Source organism: Heterocephalus glaber, unplaced genomic scaffold, assembly GCF_053883595.1.
Source record: "Heterocephalus glaber isolate CG9 unplaced genomic scaffold, H.glaber_assembly_v1.0 deba00001523, whole genome shotgun sequence".
Lineage (NCBI taxonomy): Eukaryota > Metazoa > Chordata > Mammalia > Rodentia > Bathyergidae > Heterocephalus > Heterocephalus glaber.
In genome coordinates, this window is record NW_028258327.1 from 1,666,138 (window position 1) to 1,688,618 (window position 22,481).

General features: G+C 50.7%; 1 protein-coding gene and 1 pseudogene across 13 annotated transcripts in view; one reads left to right on the top strand and one right to left on the bottom strand.

Moving 5' to 3' along the window:
• LOC106008750 (uncharacterized) overlaps positions 1 to 22,481 on the bottom strand; it is a 94,661-nt gene that overhangs the window by 54,224 nt on the left and 17,956 nt on the right. For 10 of the 13 annotated variants that reach the window (XR_015441495.1, XR_015441499.1, XR_015441497.1 and 7 more), the window contains 13 exons: positions 22,282 to 22,427; positions 21,218 to 21,269; positions 20,388 to 20,575; positions 19,341 to 19,389; positions 12,696 to 12,823; positions 10,583 to 10,637; positions 9,684 to 9,811; positions 7,574 to 7,628; positions 6,675 to 6,802; positions 4,566 to 4,620; positions 3,667 to 3,794; positions 1,553 to 1,607; positions 654 to 781 (listed from right to left, as the gene is read on the bottom strand). Coding sequence is in view for 1 of the 13 variants with exons in the window: in XM_087187911.1 (XP_087044037.1) it covers positions 654 to 781; positions 1,553 to 1,607; positions 3,667 to 3,794; positions 4,566 to 4,620; positions 6,675 to 6,802; positions 7,574 to 7,628; positions 9,684 to 9,811; positions 10,583 to 10,637; positions 12,696 to 12,823; positions 19,341 to 19,389; positions 20,388 to 20,575; positions 21,218 to 21,269; positions 22,282 to 22,427 (1,295 nt within the window). In the remaining 12 variants the exon portion in view is untranslated. The remainder of the gene's footprint in view (positions 1 to 653; positions 782 to 1,552; positions 1,608 to 3,666; positions 3,795 to 4,565; positions 4,621 to 6,674; positions 6,803 to 7,573; positions 7,629 to 9,683; positions 9,812 to 10,582; positions 10,638 to 12,695; positions 12,824 to 19,340; positions 19,390 to 20,387; positions 20,576 to 21,217; positions 21,270 to 22,281; positions 22,428 to 22,481) is intronic. The other 3 variants (XR_015441501.1, XR_015441502.1, XR_015441503.1) reach the window with 3 other exon arrangements.
• LOC147824932 (sterile alpha motif domain-containing protein 1 pseudogene) lies at positions 13,126 to 18,681 on the top strand (annotated as a pseudogene).

Consider the following 22,481-nt stretch of genomic DNA (forward strand, 5'->3'; position numbering starts at 1 on the left):
TTGCCCTAGAACCAGCCATCTATGGATCGAAACATCAACAAACTGTCAGTCAAAATAAACCTTTCCTCCTTTCATCTGTGTCAGAGATTTTGCTCAAGCAAACAGAAAGTAAACTGAGACACTGAGGCTAGCACAAGCCTTACAGATAGGTAAAATATGGAAGTGGTCCCTATGCCCATCAAAGACAAAGGGACGATGAAAAGGTGGTAAACGTACACAAGGCATACTGCTGAACCATGAGGAGAGATGAACTGCAGACACTGATGGCAAGGTGGATGGCTACTGAGGTCATAATTATAAGTAAAACAATGAACTGCGGAGGTATAAATATGACAGGGGGTTCTCCAATAGGAGACACCCAAAGGAAAAATAGTTTTGACAGCCAAAGAAAAGACAGACGGCTGGAAATAGGGAGGTAGAGTCCGAAGCGGCGAGGGAGGCCCAAGGACCAGGACGGGAGGGTGTGGTGGTGGGTCCTGGAGAGTACAAAGGATCCAGATGGGGTACGGACATGCTCCAAATCCCCAAGGGTGATGTCATTCTCCTATGCTGCAGACACACACTAACTAGGAAAGAGAACGAGCCTGAAGATCTCCCCAGGTGGCACACTCAACTGCCCTCACCCAGGAAAGAGGGAACCCAGTGCTCCTCACCTCGGAAGCCGGGACTCCAGGCAGGCTCGGGGAACGCTGAGAAGTTGCACCATGTGGAAGAGGTCAAATAACTTTCATCTACACCCTGTGCCACGTAATTGGTGGCACTGTCTCCGCCCTGCCAGTACCTGTGAGGAGAACAGCATGCTAACCAGGAAGGACTGGCCTTCACAGCTAACCCCTGGTCCACCCTGGACCCCTGAAGAGAGGCCACAGGACACACAGGGGGCATTCTGGAGCAGTCGAGTTCCGTGGCAGGAGGATCCCAGGAAAGGCCCAGCAGCCTGCACACAGCAGCTAATTCCCAGGGTCCCTACGCAAAAGATTTCCATAAAGGGCCTGGAGGGGTACACACAGCTCAGTGTGAGCAGGTGTGTGGCACATACACTGAGAAGCATCCAGGTGCTCCAACATCAGAGCACTGGGCTCCATGTTACTTGCAGGGCACCTGGGAACAAAGGGACCTGAGGAACTGCTGAAGCCCAGTGATCCCGGGTCTGCGGAGCCTGTCCTTTTCATACTGCACTTGTGCAGGATTTGCTTTTTGCTTTGGGGCCAATGTGTGCTGTGGAATCCCCACCACCAAACTAAGGCCAAACTGCACAAAGAGGGGGAGTGTCTCCTCGCGCAACGGCCTCCCACAGGAGAGTGTTGAGCTGCCCTGCCCTGAGTGCAGGGAAACCCGAGTGTAGTTCACCGTGGGCGACAGGGACTCCAGGTGACCAATCCTGCAAAGTAAGGGGAGGTGCGATCCAAGACAAAAACAAACTCTGAAAAAGAGTTCACTTCCAGCTTGGCAGAACAGATCAAGTAGGGAAACTGACCACTTCCCGCTTTTCCCTGCACCTGAGATCTCACAGGCCACCTCTGCCTCCACAGCCCGTGACCCTCACACTCACCAGGCGGAAACGGACTCCCACGCCACTTCCTCTTGGTTCCAGGTGTATTCAGGTCCTGCAAACACAAACACACATATGCACACATACAACACTCATGACCTGAACTCACCTCAAGACCCAGTACAAACCCCCGAGCCAATGCAAGTGAATGAATGGCTCTCTCAGTGAGACAACAGCACACCCGGGGGGAACATCGTCGGGAGACTCAGACTGTCTCCTAAGGAACGGGAAGACTTCCTCACTTCCGTCCCTGGGCAGACCACGAGAGACAGAATGGTACCAATGCACGCACACAGACAGCTGGACACAGGGAACAGAATAGGGGGTGCAGAAACAACCCCAAAAACCTTCAGCCACTGGATCTTGGGCAAAGGAGCCAACAACCTACGCTGGAGAAAACACAGGCCATGGAAAAAGGGCGCTGGGAAAACTGCTGGTCCACGTGCACAAGATCGACTCTGCCCATCTCTCTCTCACCCTGTGCTGAAAGCAAACGCCAGTGGATCATACATCTGGGCATAAAAACACAAACTCTGGGAGAAGATATAGCGTAGCCATGGACGTCCTCAGCAGAATGCCCACTGTATAACAATAACAAGCCACAAATTCTACAAATCGAATTGTAGTCGCGCATAAAGGTTCCTGGAACCAAAGGAAACCCACAAGACACTGACTAGAGACCTACCAAATGGCAAGGACATTTTTCACAGCCAATTCCTCAGACAGAGGGCGAAAATCTAGAAATAGCAGAACTCAAAAACATCCGATGTGAAATATAAAAGGTCCTGGCGTGCCCACTGTGGGACACACCTGACCTCCGTGCTTCACTCCTTCCCTACAGCTTGACTCACGGCACTAACTGGGCAACTCAAACCAACACATCCTCGACAAAAGCAAGAGAAAGGCTCAGCAGGCACAAGATAAGGAACGACCATAAAAACAACACGGAGTCTGTCTTATTCCAGCAAGTATGTCTATCACGAAGAACAAAGGCTTGAGAGCTTGCGTGGAAAAAGGACCCTTCTGCTTTGCTTGGCAGAATATAAACTGGTAGCACCCCAGTGGAAATTAGTGTGGACTTTCCTCAAAAAACTCAGAAGAGAATTCCACTGGAACCAGCTACCCCTCTCCTGGGCATCTGCACCAGAGAGTGGACGTCATCGGAGCACAGTGCTGCATGCACACACACGCTGACCGTCACGGCTTACATCTAGATGTCCCCGCAAAGCCTTCTCTGCTCAGAGGCCGTGCGTGTGGGAAGTGACTGGATCGGGCCTGTCATACCGGGGCTAGTGCACGGGTGGGTTTATGTCTGGGTCTCATGCTGGGAGGTGAAGCCTGGTGGGATGAGTGGGTCCTTGTGGGCGTGCCCTGGAGAGAGCGAGACCCTTCCTCCTGCCCCCAGCCTTTGCTTCTTACTGCCTGCCTAGTCATGAACTCTTCCTTTTCAACCACGCCATCTTGCCCTAGAACCAGACATCTATGGGTCGAAACATCAACAAACTGTCAGTCAAAATAAACCTTTCCTCCTTTCATCTGTGTCAGAGATTTTGCTCAAGCAAACAGAAAGTAAACTGAGACACTGAGGCTAGCACAAGCCTTACAGATAGGTAAAATATGGAAGTCAACCCTACGCCCATCAAAGACAAAGGGACGATGAAGAGGTGGTAAACATACACAAGGCATACTGCTGAACCATGAGGAGAGATGAACTGCAGACACTGATGGCAAGGTGGATGGCTACTGAGGTCATAATTATAAGTAAAACAATGAACTGCGGAGGTATAAATATGACAGGGGGTTCTCCAATAGCAGACACCCAAAGCAAAAATAGTTTTGACAGCCAAAGAAAAGACAGACGGCTGGAAATAGGGAGGTAGAGTCCGAAGCCGCGAGGGAGGCCCAAGGACCAGGACGGGAGGGTGTGGTGGTGGGTGCTGGAGAGTACAAAGGATCCAGATGGGGTACGGACATGCTCCAAATCCCCAAGGGTGATGTCATTCTCCTATGCTGCAGACACACACTAACTAGGAAAGAGAATGAGCCTGAAGATCTCCCCAGGTGGCACACTCAACTGCCCTCACCCAGGAAAGAGGGAACCCAGTGCTCCTCACCTCGGAAGCCGGGACTCCAGGCAGGCTCGGGGAACGCTGAGAAGATGCACCATGTGGAAAAGATCAAATAACTTTCATCTACACCGTGTGCCAGGTAATTGGTGGCACTGTCTCCGCCCTGCCAGTACCTGTGAGGAGAACAGCATGCTAACCAGGAAGGACTGGCCTTCACAGCTATCCCCTGGTCCACCCTGGACCCCTGAAGAGAGGCCACAGGACACACAGGGGGCATTCTGGAGCAGTCGAGTTCCGTGGCAGGAGGATCCCAGGAAAGGCCCAGCAGCCTGCACACAGCAGCTAATTCCCAGGGTCCCTACGCAAAAGATTTCCATAAAGGGCCTGGAGGGGTACACACAGCTCAGTGTGAGCAGGTGTGTGGCACATACACTGAGAAGCATCCAGGTGCTCCAACATCAGAGCACTGGGCTCCATGTTACTTGCAGGGCACCTGGGAACAAAGGGACCTGAGGAACTGCTGAAGCCCAGTGATCCCGGGTCTGCGGAGCCTGTCCTTTCCATACTGCACTTGCGCAGGATTTGCTTTTTGCTTTGGGGCCAATGTGTGCTGTGGAATCCCCACCACCAAACTAAGGCCAAACTGCACAAAGAGGGGGAGTGTCTCCTCGCGCAACGGCCTCCCACAGGAGAGTGTTGAGCTGCCCTGCCCTGAGTGCAGGGAAACCCGAGTGTAGTTCACCGTGGGCGACAGGGACTCCAGGTGACCAATCCTGCAAAGTAAGGGGAGGTGCGATCCAAGACAAAAACAAACTCTGAAAAAGAGTTCACTTCCAGCTTGGCAGAACAGATCAAGTAGGGAAACTGACCACTTCCCGCTTTTCCCTGCACCTGAGATCTCACAGGCCACCTCTGCCTCCACAGCCCGTGACCCTCACACTCACCAGGCGGAAACGGACTCCCACGCCACTTCCTCTTGGTTCCAGGTGTATTCAGGTCCTGCAAACACAAACACACATATGCACACATACAACACTCATGACCTGAACTCACCTCAAGACCCAGTACAAACCCCGGAGCCAATGCAAGTGAATGAATGGCTCTCTCAGTGAGACAACAGCACACCCGGGGGGAACATCGTCGGGAGACTCAGACTGTCTCCTAAGGAACGGGAAGACTTCCTCACTTCCGTCCCTGGGCAGACCACGAGAGACAGAATGGTACCAATGCACGCACACAGACAGCTGGACACAGGGAACAGAATAGGGGGTGCAGAAACAACCCCAAAAACCTTCAGCCACTGGATCTTGGGCAAAGGAGCCAACAACCTACGCTGGAGAAAACACAGGCCATGGAAAAAGGGCGCTGGGAAAACTGCTGGTCCACGTGCACAAGATCGACTCTGCCCATCTCTCTCACCCTGTGCTGAAAGCAAACGCCAGTGGATCATACATCTGGGCATAAAAACACAAACTCTGGGAGAAGATATAGCGTAGCCATGGACGTCCTCAGCAGAATGCCCACTGTATAACAATAACAAGCCACAAATTCTACAAATCGAATTGTAGTCGCGCATAAAGGTTCCTGGAACCAAAGGAAACCCACAAGACACTGACTAGAGACCTACCAAATGGCAAGGACATTTTTCACAGCCAATTCCTCAGACAGAGGGCGAAAATCTAGAAATAGCAGAACTCAAAAACATCCGATGTGAAATATAAAAGGTCCTGGCGTGCCCACTGTGGGACACACCTGACCTCCGTGCTTCACTCCTTTCCTACAGCTTGACTCACGGCACTAACTGGGCAACTCAAACCAACACATCCTCGACAAAAGCAAGAGAAAGGCTCAGCAGGCACAAGATAAGGAACGACCATAAAAACAACACGGAGTCTGTCTTATTCCAGCAAGTACGTCTATCACGAAGAAGAAAGGCTTGAGAGCTTGCGTGGAAAAAGGACCCTTCTGCTTTGCTTGGCAGAATATAAACTGGTAGCACCCCAGTGGAAATTAGTGTGGACTTTCCTCAAAAAACTCAGAAGAGAATTCCACTGGAACCAGCTACCCCTCTCCTGGGCATCTGCACCAGAGAGTGGACGTCATCGGAGCACAGTGCTGCATGCACACACACGCTGACCGTTACGGCTTACATCTAGATGTCCCCGCAAAGCCTTCTCTGCTCAGAGGCCGTGCGTGTGGGAAGTGACTGGATCGGGCCTGTCATACCGGGGCTAGTGCACGGATGGGTTTATGTCTGGGTCTCATGCTGGGAGGTGAAGCCTGGTGGGAGGAGAGGGTCCTTGTGGGCGTGCCCTGGAGAGAGCCAGACCCTTCCTCCTGCCCCCAGCCTTTGCTTCTTACTGCCTGCCTAGTCATGAACTCTTCCTTTTCAACCACGCCATCTTGCCCTAGAACCAGACATCTATGGATCGAAACATCAACAAACTGTCAGTCAAAATAAACCTTTCCTCCTTTCATCTGTGTTCAGAGATTTTGCTCAAGCAAACAGAAAGTAAACTGAGACACTGAGGCTAGCACAAGCCTTACAGATAGGAAAAATAAGTCGACCCTATGCCCATCGAAGACAAACGGATGATGAAAAGGTGGTAAACGTACACAAGGCATACTGCTGCACCATGAGGAGAGATGAACTGCAGACACTGATGGCAAGGTGGATGGCTACTGAGGTCATAATTATAAGTAAAACAATGAACTGCGGAGGTATAAATATGACAGGGGGTTCTCCAATAGGAGACACCCAAAGCAAAAATAGTTTTGACAGCCAAAGAAAAGACAGACGGCTGGAAATAGGGAGGTAGAGTCCGAAGCCGCGAGGGAGGCCCAAGGACCAGGACGGGAGGGTGTGGTGGTGCGTCCTGGAGAGTACAAAGGATCCAGATGGGGTACGGACATGCTCCAAATCCCCAAGGGTGATGTCATTCTCCTATGCTGCAGACACACACTAACTAGGAAAGAGAACGAGCCTGAAGATCTCCCCAGGTGGCACACTCAACTGCCCTCACCCAGGAAAGAGGGAACCCAGTGCTCCTCACCTCGGAAGCCGGGACTCCAGGCAGGCTCGGGGAACGCTGAGAAGATGCACCATGTGGAAAAGATCAAATAACTTTCATCTACACCGTGTGCCAGGTAATTGGTGGCACTGTCTCCGCCCTCCAGGTACCTGTAAGGAGAACAGCATGCTAACCAGGAAGGACTGGCCTTCACAGCTATCCCCTGGTCCACCCTGGACCCCTAAAGAGGGGCCACAGGACACACAGGGGGCATTCTGGAGCAGTCGAGTTCCGTGGCAGGAGGATCCCAGGAAAGGCCCAGCAACCTGCACACAGCAGCTAATTCCCAGGGTCCCTACGCAAAAGATTTCCATAAAGGGCCTGGAGGGGTACACACAGCTCAGTGTGAGCAGGTGTGTGGCACATACACTGAGAAGCATCCAGGTGCTCCAACATCAGAGCACTGGGCTCCATGTTACTTGCAGGGCACCTGGGAACAAAGGGACCTGAGGAACTGCTGAAGCCCAGTGATCCCGGGTCTGCGGAGCCTGTCCTTTTCATACTGCACTTGTGCAGGATTTGCTTTTTGCTTTGGGGCCAATGTGTGCTGTGGAATCCCCACCACCAAACTAAGGCCAAACTGCACAAAGAGGGGGAGTGTCTCCTCGCGCAACGGCCTCCCACAGGAGAGTGTTGAGCTGCCCTGCCCTGAGTGCAGGGAAACCCGAGTGTAGTTCACCGTGGGCGACAGGGACTCCAGGTGACCAATCCTGCAAAGTAAGGGGAGGTGCGATCCAAGACAAAAACAAACTCGGAAAAAGAGTTCACTTCCAGCTTGGCAGAACAGATCAAGTAGGGAAACTGACCACTTCCCGCTTTTCCCTGCACCTGAGATCTCACAGGCCACCTCTGCCTCCACAGCCCGTGACCCTCACACTCACCAGGCGGAAACGGACTCCCACGCCACTTCCTCTTGGTTCCAGGTGTATTCAGGTCCTGCAAACACAAACACACATATGCACACATACAACACTCATGACCTGAACTCACCTCAAGACCCAGTACAAACCCCGGAGCCAATGCAAGTGAATGAATGGCTCTCTCAGTGAGACAACAGCACACCCGGGGGGAACATCCTCGGGAGACTCAGACTGTCTCCTAAGGAACGGGAAGACTTCCTCACTCCCGTCCCTGGGCAGACCTCGAGAGACAGAATGGTACCAATGCACGCACACAGACAGCTGGACACAGGGAACAGAATAGGGGGTGCAGAAACAACCCCAAAAACCTTCAGCCACTGGATCTTGGGCAAAGGAGCCAACAACCTACGCTGGAGAAAACACAGGCCATGGAAAAAGGGCGCTGGGAAAACTGCTGGTCCACGTGCACAAGATCGACTCTGCCCATCTCTCTCACCCTGTGCTGAAAGCAAACGCCAGTGGATCATACATCTGGGCATAAAAACACAAACTCTGGGAGAAGATATAGCGTAGCCATGGACGTCCTCAGCAGAATGCCCACTGTATAACAATAACAAGCCACAAATTCTACAAATGGAATTGTAGTCGCGCATAAAGCTTCCTGGAACTAAAGGAAACCCACAAGACACTGACTAGAGACCTACCAAATGGGAAAGACATTTTTCACAGCCAATTCCTCAGACAGCGGGGGAATATCTAGAAATAGCAGAACTCAAAAACATCCGATGTGAAATATAAAAGGTCCTGGCGTGCCCACTGTGGGACACACCTGACCTCCGTGCTTCACTCCTTTCCTACAGCTTGACTCACGGCACTAACTGGGCAACTGAAACCAACACATCCTCGACAAAAGCAAGAGAAAGGCTCAGCAGGCACAAGACAAGGAATGACCATAAAAACACTAGAGTCTGTCTTATTCCAGCAAGAACGTCTATCACGAAGAAGAAAGGCTTGAGAGCTTGCATGGAAAAAGGACCCTTCTGCTTTGCTTGGCAGAATATAAACTGGTAGCACCCCAGTGGAAATTAGTGTGGACTTTCCTCAAAAAACTCAGAAGAGAATTCCACTGGAACCAGCTACCCCTCTCCTGGGCATCTGCACCAGAGAGTGGACGTCATCGGAGCACAGTGCTGCATGCACACACACGCTGACCGTCACGGCTTACATCTAGATGTCCCCGCAAAGCCTTCTCTGCTCAGAGGCCGTGCGTGTGGGAAGTGACTGGATCGGGCCTGTCATACCGGGGCTAGTGCACGGATGGGTTTATGTCTGGGTCTCATGCTGGGAGGTGAAGCCTGGTGGGAGGAGAGGGTCCTTGTGGGCGTGCCCTGGAGAGAGCTAGACCCTTCCTCCTGCCCCCAGCCTTTGCTACTTACTGCCTGCCTAGTCATGAACTCTTTCTTTTCAACCACGCCATCTTGCCCTAGAACCAGCCATCTATGGATCGAAACATCAACAAACTGTCAGTCAAAATAAACCTTTCCTCCTTTCATCTGTGTCAAAGATTTTGCTCAAGCAAACAGAAAGTAAACTGAGACACTGAGGCTAGCACAAGCCTTACAGATAGGAAAAATATGGAAGTCGACCCTATGCCCATCGAAGACAAACGGATGATGAAAAGGTGGTAAACGTACACAAGGCATACTGCTGAACCATGAGGAGAGATGAACTGCAGACACTGATGGCAAGGTGGATGGCTACTGAGGTCATAATTATAAGTAAAACAATGAACTGCGGAGGTATAAATATGACAGGGGGTTCTCCAATAGGAGACACCCAAAGGAAAAATAGTTTTGACAGCCAAAGAAAAGACAGACGGCTGGAAATAGGGAGGTAGAGTCCGAAGCGGCGAGGGAGGCCCAAGGACCAGGACGGGAGGGTGTGGTGGTGGGTCCTGGAGAGTACAAAGGATCCAGATGGGGTACGGACATGCTCCAAATCCCCAAGGGTGATGTCATTCTCCTATGCTGCAGACACACACTAACTAGGAAAGAGAACGAGCCTGAAGATCTCCCCAGGTGGCACACTCAACTGCCCTCACCCAGGAAAGAGGGAACCCAGTGCTCCTCACCTCGGAAGCCGGGACTCCAGGCAGGCTCGGGGAACGCTGAGAAGATGCACCATGTGGAAAAGATCAAATAACTTTCATCTACACCGTGTGCCAGGTAATTGGTGGCACTGTCTCCGCCCTCCAGGTACCTGTAAGGAGAACAGCATGCTAACCAGGAAGGACTGGCCTTCACAGCTATCCCCTGGTCCACCCTGGACCCCTAAAGAGGGGCCACAGGACACACAGGGGGCATTCTGGAGCAGTCGAGTTCCCTGGCAGGAGGATCCCAGGAAAGGCCCAGCAACCTGCACACAGCAGCTAATTCCCAGGGTCCCTACGCAAAAGATTTCCATAAAGGGCCTGGAGGGGTACACACAGCTCAGTGTGAGCAGGTGTGTGGCACATACACTGAGAAGCATCCAGGTGCTCCAACATCAGAGCACTGGGCTCCATGTTACTTGCAGGGCACCTGGGAACAAAGGGACCTGAGGAACTGCTGAAGCCCAGTGATCCCGGGTCTGCGGAGCCTGTCCTTTTCATACTGCACTTGTGCAGGATTTGCTTTTTGCTTTGGGGCCAATGTGTGCTGTGGAATCCCCACCACCAAACTAAGGCCAAACTGCACAAAGAGGGGGAGTGTCTCCTCGCGCAACGGCCTCCCACAGGAGAGTGTTGAGCTGCCCTGCCCTGAGTGCAGGGAAACCCGAGTGTAGTTCACCGTGGGCGACAGGGACTCCAGGTGACCAATCCTGCAAAGTAAGGGGAGGTGCGATCCAAGACAAAAACAAACTCTGAAAAAGAGTTCACTTCCAGCTTGGCAGAACAGATCAAGTAGGGAAACTGACCACTTCCCGCTTTTCCCTGCACCTGAGATCTCACAGGCCACCTCTGCCTCCACAGCCCGTGACCCTCACACTCACCAGGCGGAAACGGACTCCCACGCCACTTCCTCTTGGTTCCAGGTGTATTCAGGTCCTGCAAACACAAACACACATATGCACACATACAACACTCATGACCTGAACTCACCTCAAGACCCAGTACAAACCCCCGGAGCCAATGCAAGTGAACGAATGGCTCTCTCAGTGAGACAACAGCACACCCGGGGGGAACATCGTCGGGAGACTCAGACTGTCTCCTAAGGAACGGGAAGACTTCCTCACTTCCGTCCCTGGGCAGACCACGAGAGACAGAATGGTACCAATGCACGCACACAGACAGCTGGACACAGGGAACAGAATAGGGGGTGCAGAAACAACCCCAAAAACCTTCAGCCACTGGATCTTGGGCAAAGGAGCCAACAACCTACGCTGGAGAAAACACAGGCCATGGAAAAAGGGCGCTGGGAAAACTGCTGGTCCACGTGCACAAGATCGACTCTGCCCATCTCTCTCTCACCCTGTGCTGAAAGCAAACGCCAGTGGATCATACATCTGGGCATAAAAACACAAACTCTGGGAGAAGATATAGCGTAGCCATGGACGTCCTCACCAGAATGCCCACTGTATAACAATAACAAGCCACAAATTCTACAAATCGAATTGTAGTCGCGCATAAAGGTTCCTGGAACCAAAGGAAACCCACAAGACACTGACTAGAGACCTACCAAATGGGAAAGACATTTTTCACAGCCAATTCCTCAGACAGCGGGGGAATATCTAGAAATAGCAGAACTCAAAAACATCCGATGTGAAATATAAAAGGTCCTGCCGTGCCCACTGTGGGACACACCTGACCTCCGTGCTTCACTCCTTCCCTACAGCTTGACTCATGGCACTAACTGGGCAACTCAAACCAACACATCCTCGACAAAAGCAAGAGAAAGGCTCAGCAGGCACAAGACAAGGAATGACCATAAAAACACTAGAGTCTGTCTTATTCCAGCAAGAACGTCTACCGCGAAGAAGAAAGGCTTGAGAGCTTGCATGGAAAAAGGACCCTTCTGCTTTGCTTGGCAGAATATAAACTGGTAGCACCCCAGTGGAAATTAGTGTGGACTTTCCTCAAAAAACTCAGAAGAGAATTCCACTGGAACCAGCTACCCCTCTCCTGGGCATCTGCACCAGAGAGTGGACGTCATCGGAGCACAGTGCTGCATGCACACACACGCTGACCGTCACGGCTTACATCTAGATGTCCCCGCAAAGCCTTCTCTGCTCAGAGGCCGTGCGTGTGGGAAGTGACTGGATCGGGCCTGTCATACCGGGGCTAGTGCACGGATGGGTTTATGTCTGGGTCTCATGCTGGGAGATGAAGCCTGGTGGGAGGAGAGGGTCCTTGTGGGCGTGCCCTGGAGAGAGCTAGACCCTTCCTCCTGCCCCCAGCCTTTGCTACTTACTGCCTGCCTAGTCATGAACTCTTTCTTTTCAACCACGCCATCTTGCCCTAGAACCAGCCATCTATGGATCGAAACATCAACAAACTGTCAGTCAAAATAAACCTTTCCTCCTTTCATCTGTGTCAAAGATTTTGCTCAAGCAAACAGAAAGTAAACTGAGACACTGAGGCTAGCACAAGCCTTACAGATAGGAAAAATATGGAAGTCGACCCTATGCCCATCGAAGACAAACGGATGATGAAAAGGTGGTAAACGTACACAAGGCATACTGCTGAACCATGAGGAGAGATGAACTGCAGACACTGATGGCAAGGTGGATGGCTACTGAGGTCATAATTATAAGTAAAACAATGAACTGCGGAGGTATAAATATGACAGGGGGGTCTCCAATAGGAGACACCCAAAGGAAAAATAGTTTTGACAGCCAAAGAAAAGACAGACGGCTGGAAATAGGGAGGTAGAGTCCGAAGCGGCGAGGGAGGCCCAAGGACCAGGACGGGAGGGTGTGGTGGTGGGTCCTGGAGAGTACAAAGGATCCAGATGGGGTACGGACATGCTCCAAATCCCCAAGGGTGATGTCATTCTCCTATGCTGCAGACACACACTAACTAGGAAAGAGAACGAGCCTGAAGATCTCCCCAGGTGGCACACTCAACTGCCCTCACCCAGGAAAGAGGGAACCCAGTGCTCCTCACCTCGGAAGCCGGGACTCCAGGCAGGCTCGGGGAACGCTGAGAAGTTGCACCATGTGGAAGAGGTCAAATAACTTTCATCTACAACCTGTGCCACGTAATTGGTGGCACTGTCTCCGCCCTGCTGGTACCTGTGAGGAGAACAGCATGCTAACCAGGAAGGACTGGCCTTCACAGCTATCCCCTCGTCCACCCTGGACCCCTAAAGAGAGGCCACAGGACACACAGGGGGCATTCTGGAGCAGTTGAGTTCCGTGGCAGGAGGATCCCAGGAAAGGCCCAGCAGCCTGCACACAGCAGCTAATTCCCAGGGTCCCTACGCAAAAGATTTCCATAAAGGGCCTGGAGGGGTACACACAGCTCAGTGTGAGCAGGTGTGTGGCACATACACTGAGAAGCATCCAGGTGCTCCAACATCAGAGCACTGGGCTCCATGTTACTTGCAGGGCACCTGGGAACAAAGGGACCTGAGGAACTGCTGAAGCCCAGTGATCCCTGGTCTGCGGAGCCTGTCCTTTCCATACTGCACTTGTGCAGGATTTGCTTTTTGCTTTGGGGCCAATGTGTGCTGTGGAATCCCCACCACCAAACTAAGGCCAAACTGCACAAAGAGGGGGAGTGTCTCCTCGCTCAACAGCCTCCCACAGGAGAGAGCTGCTGGTCCCAGCACCCAGAAGGAAGCTGCCCTGCTGCCATCCCAAGATCCTAAGGCACAGAAGGTGAGCTGCGTGGGCGCCAGGAGCACCCCCCCCCATGCAAATGAGAAGACACATAAACAAGCCTCAAAAACAGACTTCCAAGATCACCTACAACAAACCCCAAAGGGAAACGAGATGGAACACTCTGATACTCAACCACCTGGACTCTCTGAACTGGCAACAAAACAGGATCTGGGAAAAATGAAATCAGAAATAATTACTCAGATAACAGCAAAGATTTTGCTCATGGTGCAAGACATGATTTATAAATCTAGAGAGGACCCAGATAAAAAAATAGAGGATCTGAGGAACATGATGGAATCCCAACATAGGAAGCAAATGGAATCCATAAAACAGATGCAAACAGTTTTCCAAGAGATTAAAAACTCCATCAAAAGTCTGCGCAGCAGAATGAACCAATGTGAGTACAGAATTTCACATATAGAAGATAAGATTGCAATTAGTGACCAGGAAAAGAAAAATTGCTATCAAATTGTAAGGGAACATGAGAAATCAATCCAGCAGCTGCTAGACGATGCAAAGAAGAATAACATAAGACTGACTGGAGTCAATGAAGAAACAGGAGAGAATGCATATGACATAAAAAAATCTCTTCACAGAAGTGATGGCAGAAAATTTCCCAAGGAGGAGAGAACAACTTGACATACAGATAAGTGAGGCATATAGGACTCCAGCTAGCCTTAATCGAAAAAAATCTACACATAGGCATGTAATAGGATTCCAGAAATCCAACAGAAGAACAAAATTCTACAAGCAGTGAGAGAAAAGAAACAAATCACATACAAAGGAAAGCCCATCAGAATCACAGCAGACTTCTCAATGCAAACCCTTAAGGCAAGAAGAGCTTGGAGTGATGTATTTCAAGCAATAAAGGAAAACAGCCTCCAACCCAGATGGGTGTACCCTGCAAAAATCTCTTTCAAAATTGATGGAGAAATAAAATACTTTCATGATAAAGAGCACCTCAGGAACTTCATGAATACCAAACCGGCACTCCAAAAAATTTTAGACAATACCTTAGGAAAAGTCAATGAGGGTCACAACCCCAGGAAACCCAGCAGAATGAATCCATTGGGTGTGACAAATTAAATGCAAAGAGGGAGAATCCAACAAAACGAAAAAGTCGTGACAAGGCTTTTAAAACTTTTGACTTCATCTCCCTAATGAGTGTATAATTCAACCTTATTATTCTGATTAGTATTTTTCTGATTCTAGTGTTGCACACTTTTCCTTGTGCTATACTAGCTATTTATCATCTTCTTATGTCTACATTTTAATTGGGTTGTCTATTAATGAGCTCTAAGAATTCTTTATATATTCTAGTCATGGGTTATATGCATTGTAAGTATGGTCTGTTTAAGGACTATTTCTCATTTTAATGATGTCATTTAAAGTTCTAAATTTTGATGGAATCTCATTTATCCAATTTTTTCTTTTATACATCATGTTTTTTGTATCCTAGGTAGTTCTTGCCTAGCCTGAATTCATAAATATTTTCCCTTATAGTTCCTTCTTAAAGTTTTATACTTTTAGGCTTTCTTATTTAGGTTCATAGATCCCTTCAAGTTATTTTCATGTATGGAAATAAAGGGTTGAGATTAATTTTTTATATTTGGATACCAGGTGTTCTAGTACCGTTTGCTGAACACACTATCTCTTCCTCGGCTCTTGAATTAAGTTTATATTCTATAAAATGATAATGTTAAATAATCTTTCAAAACTCAGTGGACCATATATGTGTGGTTCTATTTCTAGATTCTGTTTTATTCCAATGATCTATATGTCTTTCCTTACACCAACACTGCCTTGATTACTGCAGCTTTCGAAGAAGTCTTAAAATTGGGTGCTAAACGTCTTCCAACACTGTTTTTGGTTTTGGCTTTTCTGGGTCCTTTGTACTGCTACATAACTTTTAAATTTCAATATTCAGCTCTTCATTTATAGCAAGTATACAGAGACCTGAATTTTTATATATACCTTGTGTTTTCTAATCCTGCTAAATTCAAGTACAAGTTCTAGGGTCTCCTAGAGATTTCTTAGTATTTTCTCTGTAGATGATCATTTCATCTAAAGATTTTGCTTCTGCCGTGCCAATCCTATCCTAGTTGTGTCATTTTATTGCCAAGACTATTTTGGTTTAGACCTATGTTTCAAAGTCTAATGGACAGATAAAGAGTAGGCATATACGCCCTTGTTCCCCACTTTAGGGAGAAAGCATTATATCTTCTCCATTCATAGAAGTAGTTTTTGTTGGAAGTATGGAGTACGTATCTTTGATCTGTTGAGAAGTTTCTGTTCTACTTCTAGTCTCCTGATAGCTTTTACCATGAACAGCTGTAGAATTTAGTCCAATATTCTTTCTCCAACTAGTGACAGGATCATATGGTTTTCTCCTTTCCTCTGTTAAAATGACTTTTGTGGGTGGATCTTCCAATGCTGAACCAACACTGCCATCCCTATAACAAAACCACTTTCTACATCCTGCCAGATCTGACTTCCAATAATTTGTTTTGCTAAAAAAATTTCTATGTTCATACTTTTTTCTTCTAGTATCTTTATCCAGTTTTAGGATTAGCACAATGTTGAGTTCCAAAAATGGAGGGAGAAGTGTTCCTTCTTTTTTCTGCTTTAAATGTTTGATATAATTTATCAGTTAAAATGTTTATAAGCCTGCTGTTGTCATATAGGTAGGTTGTCAAGCTAGGAATATACTTTAATAGGTACTATTCAAATTTTATATTTCCTCCAGAGTTAGTTTCATTAATTTGTCTTCCAAGGTACTTCTTTGAAGCTGTCAAATTTATTTCAAAAATGATTTTTGTAATATGCTTTCTATATCCTTTTAAATTCTGTAAAATCTGTGGTAATGTCTCCTAAATCTTAATACTGTAATTTAAATACGTGTATAACTGATATTGTGTAACAGGAAAGGTCTAAAAGAGCAGGGGAATTAGGAGGGGTAGGGGAAGGGAAAAAAGGGAAAAGAAAAAATATAAGAGGAAAAAAATGGAAACAAGGTCTTTGCAAATAGAGAAGGATGGAGGGGGTGAAGGGAGGGCAAGGGAAGGGGAAAAAAATAAGAACCAAGAGACTCAAGTAATGGTACAAGATCCCAATGATGAATGTAATTGTATTTCATACCGAAAATGTACCAGTGAAGTTAATGGGGGAAAAAATGTTATAGTAGTAAAAAACAAAAAACAAAAACACATTAGTTTCAAAAAAGAAAAAAAATTAAATTACAAAAGGGCGGGGGGGGGGGCTGGGGCTGGGGCTGGGGCGGGCCGGCCTGAGCACGGGGAGGGGGGGCGGCGGGGGGAAAGAGGGGCGGGACGGGCGGGCGGGCCTGAGCTCCACCTTAAAAGCGGGAGAGGGAGGGAAGAAGGCACGCGCGCCCGCCCAGCACCAGCGGGCCGTGGGTGCGAGTGAGTGTGCTTGCATATTTTCCTCTCTCTTCTCTTTCTCTGTTTTTTCTCTTTCTCTCTCTTTTTTTTTTTTTTTTTAACAAAGAAACAGCAGCGTTGCAGCAGCTCCAGCTCCACAGAGGCGCTGCGCCCCCGGGAGGAGGCGTCGGGCAGCGGCCCAGGGACGGGGCGCCGCAGTGGGAGGGAGGCAGCGCGAAGGGTACAGCCAGCCGGGGACGGGATAGAGGCATAGCTGGGCCCCTGGCATTATCGCCGCCCACACCCGCGCCGCCACCGCTCCCAGCGCTGACCGAGTAGCAGCCGCCGCCGCCCCCGGAGGGGGGTGGTGGCCGGCACGGCCCACGAGCCTGCGGGAAGTCCTGTGCTACCTTGGGGGCAGCGCAAACGGGCGCCTGAGCCGCGGCCGCGTGCAAGAGGCGGCGGCGGCGCGGGGCCGCCTGGACCGCACTCGCCTGGGAGCGCTCGCGCCACCCCGCGGGGACGGGCCCTCCCGGCCGCCAGCCCCCGCGCGTCGCGGAGCGAGAGGAGAAGACTGACTGCTTGAGAAAGAAGATGAAGATGACAAAGACGATGTCCGAGGGCTCAGAAGTGCCAGAGAGTAACCGTCCTGCAGGTGCCCAGCACCTCCAGCTTAATGGTGAACGTGCCCCTCCGAGCGCTAAGGCGAGGGTCAAGGAGTGGATACCCTGTGGACACCTCACGGGGCAGGACGAAGGGCGGGGACCGGCACCAGGGAGTGGTACCCGCCAGGTGTTCTCCATAGCAGCCATGAGTAAGGAAGGAGGACCGGCCTCTGCTGCCACTGGGCCAGATTCCCAGTCCCCTGTGCCTTTGCCCCCAGGAAAGCCAGCCCTCCCTGGGGCCGATGGGACCCCTTTTGGCTGTCCTCCCAGACGCAAGGAGAAGCCAGCAGACCCGGTGGAGTGGACAGTGATGGACGTGGTAGAGTACTCCACTGACGCCTGCTTCCCTGAGCAGGCCACTGCCTTCCAGGAGCAGGAGATTGACGGCAAATCCTTGCCGCTCATGCAGGGCACAGACATGCTGACCGGCCTTTCCATCCGCCTGGGCCCAGCCCTCAAAATCTACGAGCACCACATCAAGGTGCTTCAGCAAGGCCACTTTGAAGATGATGACCCTGATGGTTTTCTAGGCTGAGTGCCAGGCATTGCCCTCCCGAGGTCCATTCCAACTCCCATCTCACCCAAGCCCTGGAGAGTCCAGGAGCTGCCTAGGGCACCTGGGGCCCTGGTGACAGATTCCAGCGAGGGGCGCCTCTCCAGTCATCTCCCTTTGTCTCTCACACACACACACCTGCCCCCTGCATATCCTCTGCTCCCCAACAGTGGAGTACAGGGTGGGACTCCAGGAGGCCGACCCCCTCCCAACCCAAGGACATTTTTGGGAAAGAAAAAAAAAAAAATTTGGCTTCCCCAAAATCATTTTCAGCCAGATGTTTCCTATATAAATGTTTTGTTCTGCTTGTTCATTTTGGTGGGTGGTCTCCTCCCTCCCCCACTACCCATGCCCCTTTCCCAGCCTGCTGCCCCTGGCCCCCAGCCACAGGAGGATTGGGGAACAGCTGGGTGGGGTCCTGGGTCTTGTCTGCCCTCCCCTTTCTCTCAGTCGTTGCTCCCGCTGACTGTATTGCTTTTTAATATTGCACTAAAGGTTTTTTAAATAAAATTTTTCAAAAAAGGAAGGAAAAAAAAAAAAAAAAGGGCCGGGGATTTAGCTCAGTGGTTTCGCTGCCTGCTGCACAAGCACAAGGACCTGAGTTCAGTTCCCCATACCAAAAATGAAAAAATTAAAAGACAGAAGGAAACTGCTCCCCTCTGACTCAGGCATTGCTCTCGTACTGTAAGAATGTGAGATACGCAACAGGGAGAGAGACAGAAAGAGAAAAAGACACAGGGAAGAGAGAGGCGCCTCTGCTCAGGGCACTGTCCAGATGAGCAGCTGATGAGGGGAGAGAGCCAGCTTCCCTCTGAGGTGCAGTCAGGATAGGGAGCATGCAGTGGGAACCACAGCAGGGCCCAATCTTGTGAACAGGGTCCCGTGAATACAGGCTCCAGTGGTGGAGACTGCAGGAGAACCTGGGCCTTCTGAGCCTTTTCTTAGCAATGTTGAGACAAGAAATAGCTTTCTGTCAGGGGATCCACAACTTTCCTTGCTGTGTCTCAACTCTCCATGCACTCAGAGCAACAGTTCAGAGCCGATGTGCATGCTATCCTCACTTTAACCTCTCCCAGGCTTCTTTAAGGACAATAACAGCCCCAGACTGCTTAGTTCTCCCTGCACGGATGCCCTCTCCAAATCTGCAGAGGTCACACAGGGCCTTGGTGAAGGCCATGGTGCCTTTGGCTGGGTGAGTGACACCATGGCCATCGGCAGGCTTTTCTCACCCTGACTGAAACCTGTGGCCCCTCCCGACCCCAGGTCTTGGCTTTCACACAACCCCTCTCCCATCACACTGGCTTACAGCCCTGACCACGCTCGGTTACCTGGAGTCCGGGGACTCTGTTTCTTCCTCATCCCCATTGCAGTGCTGCTCTGCAAGCAAATTCAGAAAGGTGCAGACAGTCACTCCATGGTGCCACTTCCCCCATGCCCACCCCACCCACCTGACTGCGAGAACACAAATGAGCACGCAGTGTTTTCAGAGGGACACAGGGAACTGCACTGAATGACCTGTGTCACCTCAGCAGAAACAATCTGGGGTGCAGGCTGCTCCTCCATGCACAACATGACCATCCAGGGATGATTATCCTGATGAGCTATGAGTTTTCCTGGGCCAAGTTCACTTGGATCTTGGTCAGCCGAGCACTGGATACTCCTTGCTCCTGTCACACAGCTGGAGCGCAGGGTAAATGGATCTCTAGCTCACCATGGCTCTCACATCCCTCTGCCTCCTTTCACTAAGGAAAGGAGATACAAGCCTGCCCTACAATGCCCACACCCTGGTAACTTCCTTGCATGCCCCGTCATCCTCTTACCATGTATGTAGTGGCCATTCTCCCAATGTTACCCAATGTCCCAGACCACATTCTGTGACATCCAATCCTTAGTGAAACTTTTCAGGGTGACAACAGCCCTCTGAAAGGACACTCACAGAGATTCCCTACTCAAATGCTACAACTCCAGTGTAACAACACTGAGCCCCTTGTAGACACATGAGCAAACGGAAATCATGCAAGGATCCGGAACCCCTCAGCCACAATAAAGTCAGCATGAGGACACCTGAGAGAAAACTGCCCTCAGCCCAGATTGCGAGGAACCTAACCTGCCGCCTGTGAGGATGGCGAGGAAGGCTGTTGGTGTCGGGAGCCCCATTCTATCGGGGAGGACAGTGAGGGGGGAATTGTGTGGCCTCCACCCCATGTGTTCCTCCCCCCATGTGTTCCTCCATGACGGCATCCTGATGAGCCGAGACTCCCAGGAAAACGTAGACAGTAAGGGAAGCGATGTAGAGATGGCCTGTCTGCTGGGGTCTCCCACAGCTGGGTGCCTTGGAGAAGCCCAGTGTTGACCAGGGCCCACGGCCACCTCACCTGGGCTGAGCTGGAGGGCGAGGCTCTTGGCCAGCCTGCGCCACTCTGCATGCTGTTCCTGGTGGCTCACAGGTCCATCTGGGGTCAGCACGTCCTTCAGACTCATTCGAAGGTAGAGGATTATGTCCCTCCATTTCTGAAACTGCTCCACAAACTCCAAATTGAAGGCCAGATCTTCAATTATAACCCTGAAATGCCCAGCAGAGAAGAGATGGCAAAACTTGCAATTAGCACTCAGCTTTCAGGCATGGTCAAGAATGACAAGAAGCAGGGAAACCAGCGGAGTGTAAATGGGCTGACTGTTCAGGCACAGGACTGTGCCCGGGACTCCTCTGAGCACATCTGAGGGGGCCCTTCCAATGGAAAGCTCATGCCTGTTTGAGACCAGTGCATAAATGATCTGGCATAGTGTGGATTCCCGAGCATATCTACACCTACACCTCATGTCTGCCCTTAACTGTTTCCTTAGCTCCATAGTTTCCTGCCTGTGAAAAACCTGACAATGAGCCAAGGCCTCGTATGCAGAGGGCAGTTCTGCATCCCTCTCTGAGTTTAATCCTCGAGGGAACAAGTGGCCACGTGTGCGTGAATACTGAAACCCACGGTCATGATAGCTCTCCTGGATTCTATTCGGATTACCAAGAAACTAGTAAAATCAATAGTCCATACAAGAAAAGGAAACAAGGTTAGCGGCATGGTTTAAACACAGACTCGGTGGCTGCCTGACTGGGTGAAATAAGTGTGCTCAGGAGATCTGATTTCCCTGGGATCTACACAGGAAATCTCCATGTCACCTTGGTTACCATCACTGGTCCTCCACGCTCAGTTACCTGGGCGAGTCTGGCTCCTGGGCATCCTCGTCCTCAGGGTAATTTTGATTTTCTGTAAATAAAGTCAGACGGGGATGGTCACATCATACCATCCCAGCTCACACCCTGCAAGCCCACGGCTGTCAATATTCTCTAAGGAAACGGAACAGTCTGAGAGCAACACCGCAGGAGGCATAGGACGTTTTCTACGAGAAATAACAGGGCTTGTTTCCTGAGCCACGGGACAGACAGCTACAGGTCAGCAAGTCAGGCTCCTGCTCTGAATGCTGGGACACAGCTCAGCTAGCCTCTTCCCACAGACATCCTAGGACCCGCCTAACTGCCTCTGGTGATCCTAGAGCCACAAGGCTAATCAGGAACTCTCCATGTGCAGTCGAGTGGAGACCCTGAGATGAGACTGATGTGAAATATACAAACTCTTCAAAGAAAGGTCCCTGGTGCTCCCCAGGACACGGGTTCCTTGCATAGTGGCAGGGGTTGCAGGTCCTAGGCCTGAGCTTCAGGGTTGCACAGGGACTGTGGAGACTGTTGGCTGAGCCTGTGTGGATGGACAGCTCTACAGAGCCTCGAGGGGGAGAGATCCCAGGGGCTGCTGAGAGAAGACGACGCTTGCATCCAAGGAGGCGAGAGTGGCAAGGCTCAGCAGCACCCCTAGGAATACGGTCAGGCGCAGTCATGGTTGTCTACACCCTGGCAGGGAACTGACACCTTTCATGCAGAGGACAGCTATAAGAGACAAAGATGGTGGCTGGGTGTCAAGGAACCATAAGAACAGCTCCCGTGAATGACTCAAGTGGAGCGATGTATTTGTACATAACTGAAGGCCAAAGCACAGCATTCAGGAGCAACAATTACCAGAGCACTGTGGGAGACACCAGCTGTTCCAGCTGGAAAAAGCGAACCTGTGCAGATGAACAAAGCCCGCCAGGAGCGGTAACCTCGCTGCTGTGAGTCTGTTATGTCCTCGCCAGCCTGTCCCCTCTGTGTCTGCTGCCCTGAGTTTGCACTGGGGCCACCAGAAATGGGTGAGGTGAGTGTGGTTTCCTTAATAATGCGGGACTCACCGGAGGCGCCTGGAGAAGGGGCCTCTACCTCATCTACCAGGGCAGCAGTGGTGCAGGGAGGCTGCTGGGTCTCACCAGGCTCAGACCCGCCAGAGGGAGTCAAATGGTCTTCTTCCTCCTCCCGCTGCAGGCCCTCTGCACTCACACTGTTGGGATAAAGAACACAGTAAAACCAAGTGAGATGGGCACAAGATTCCAAG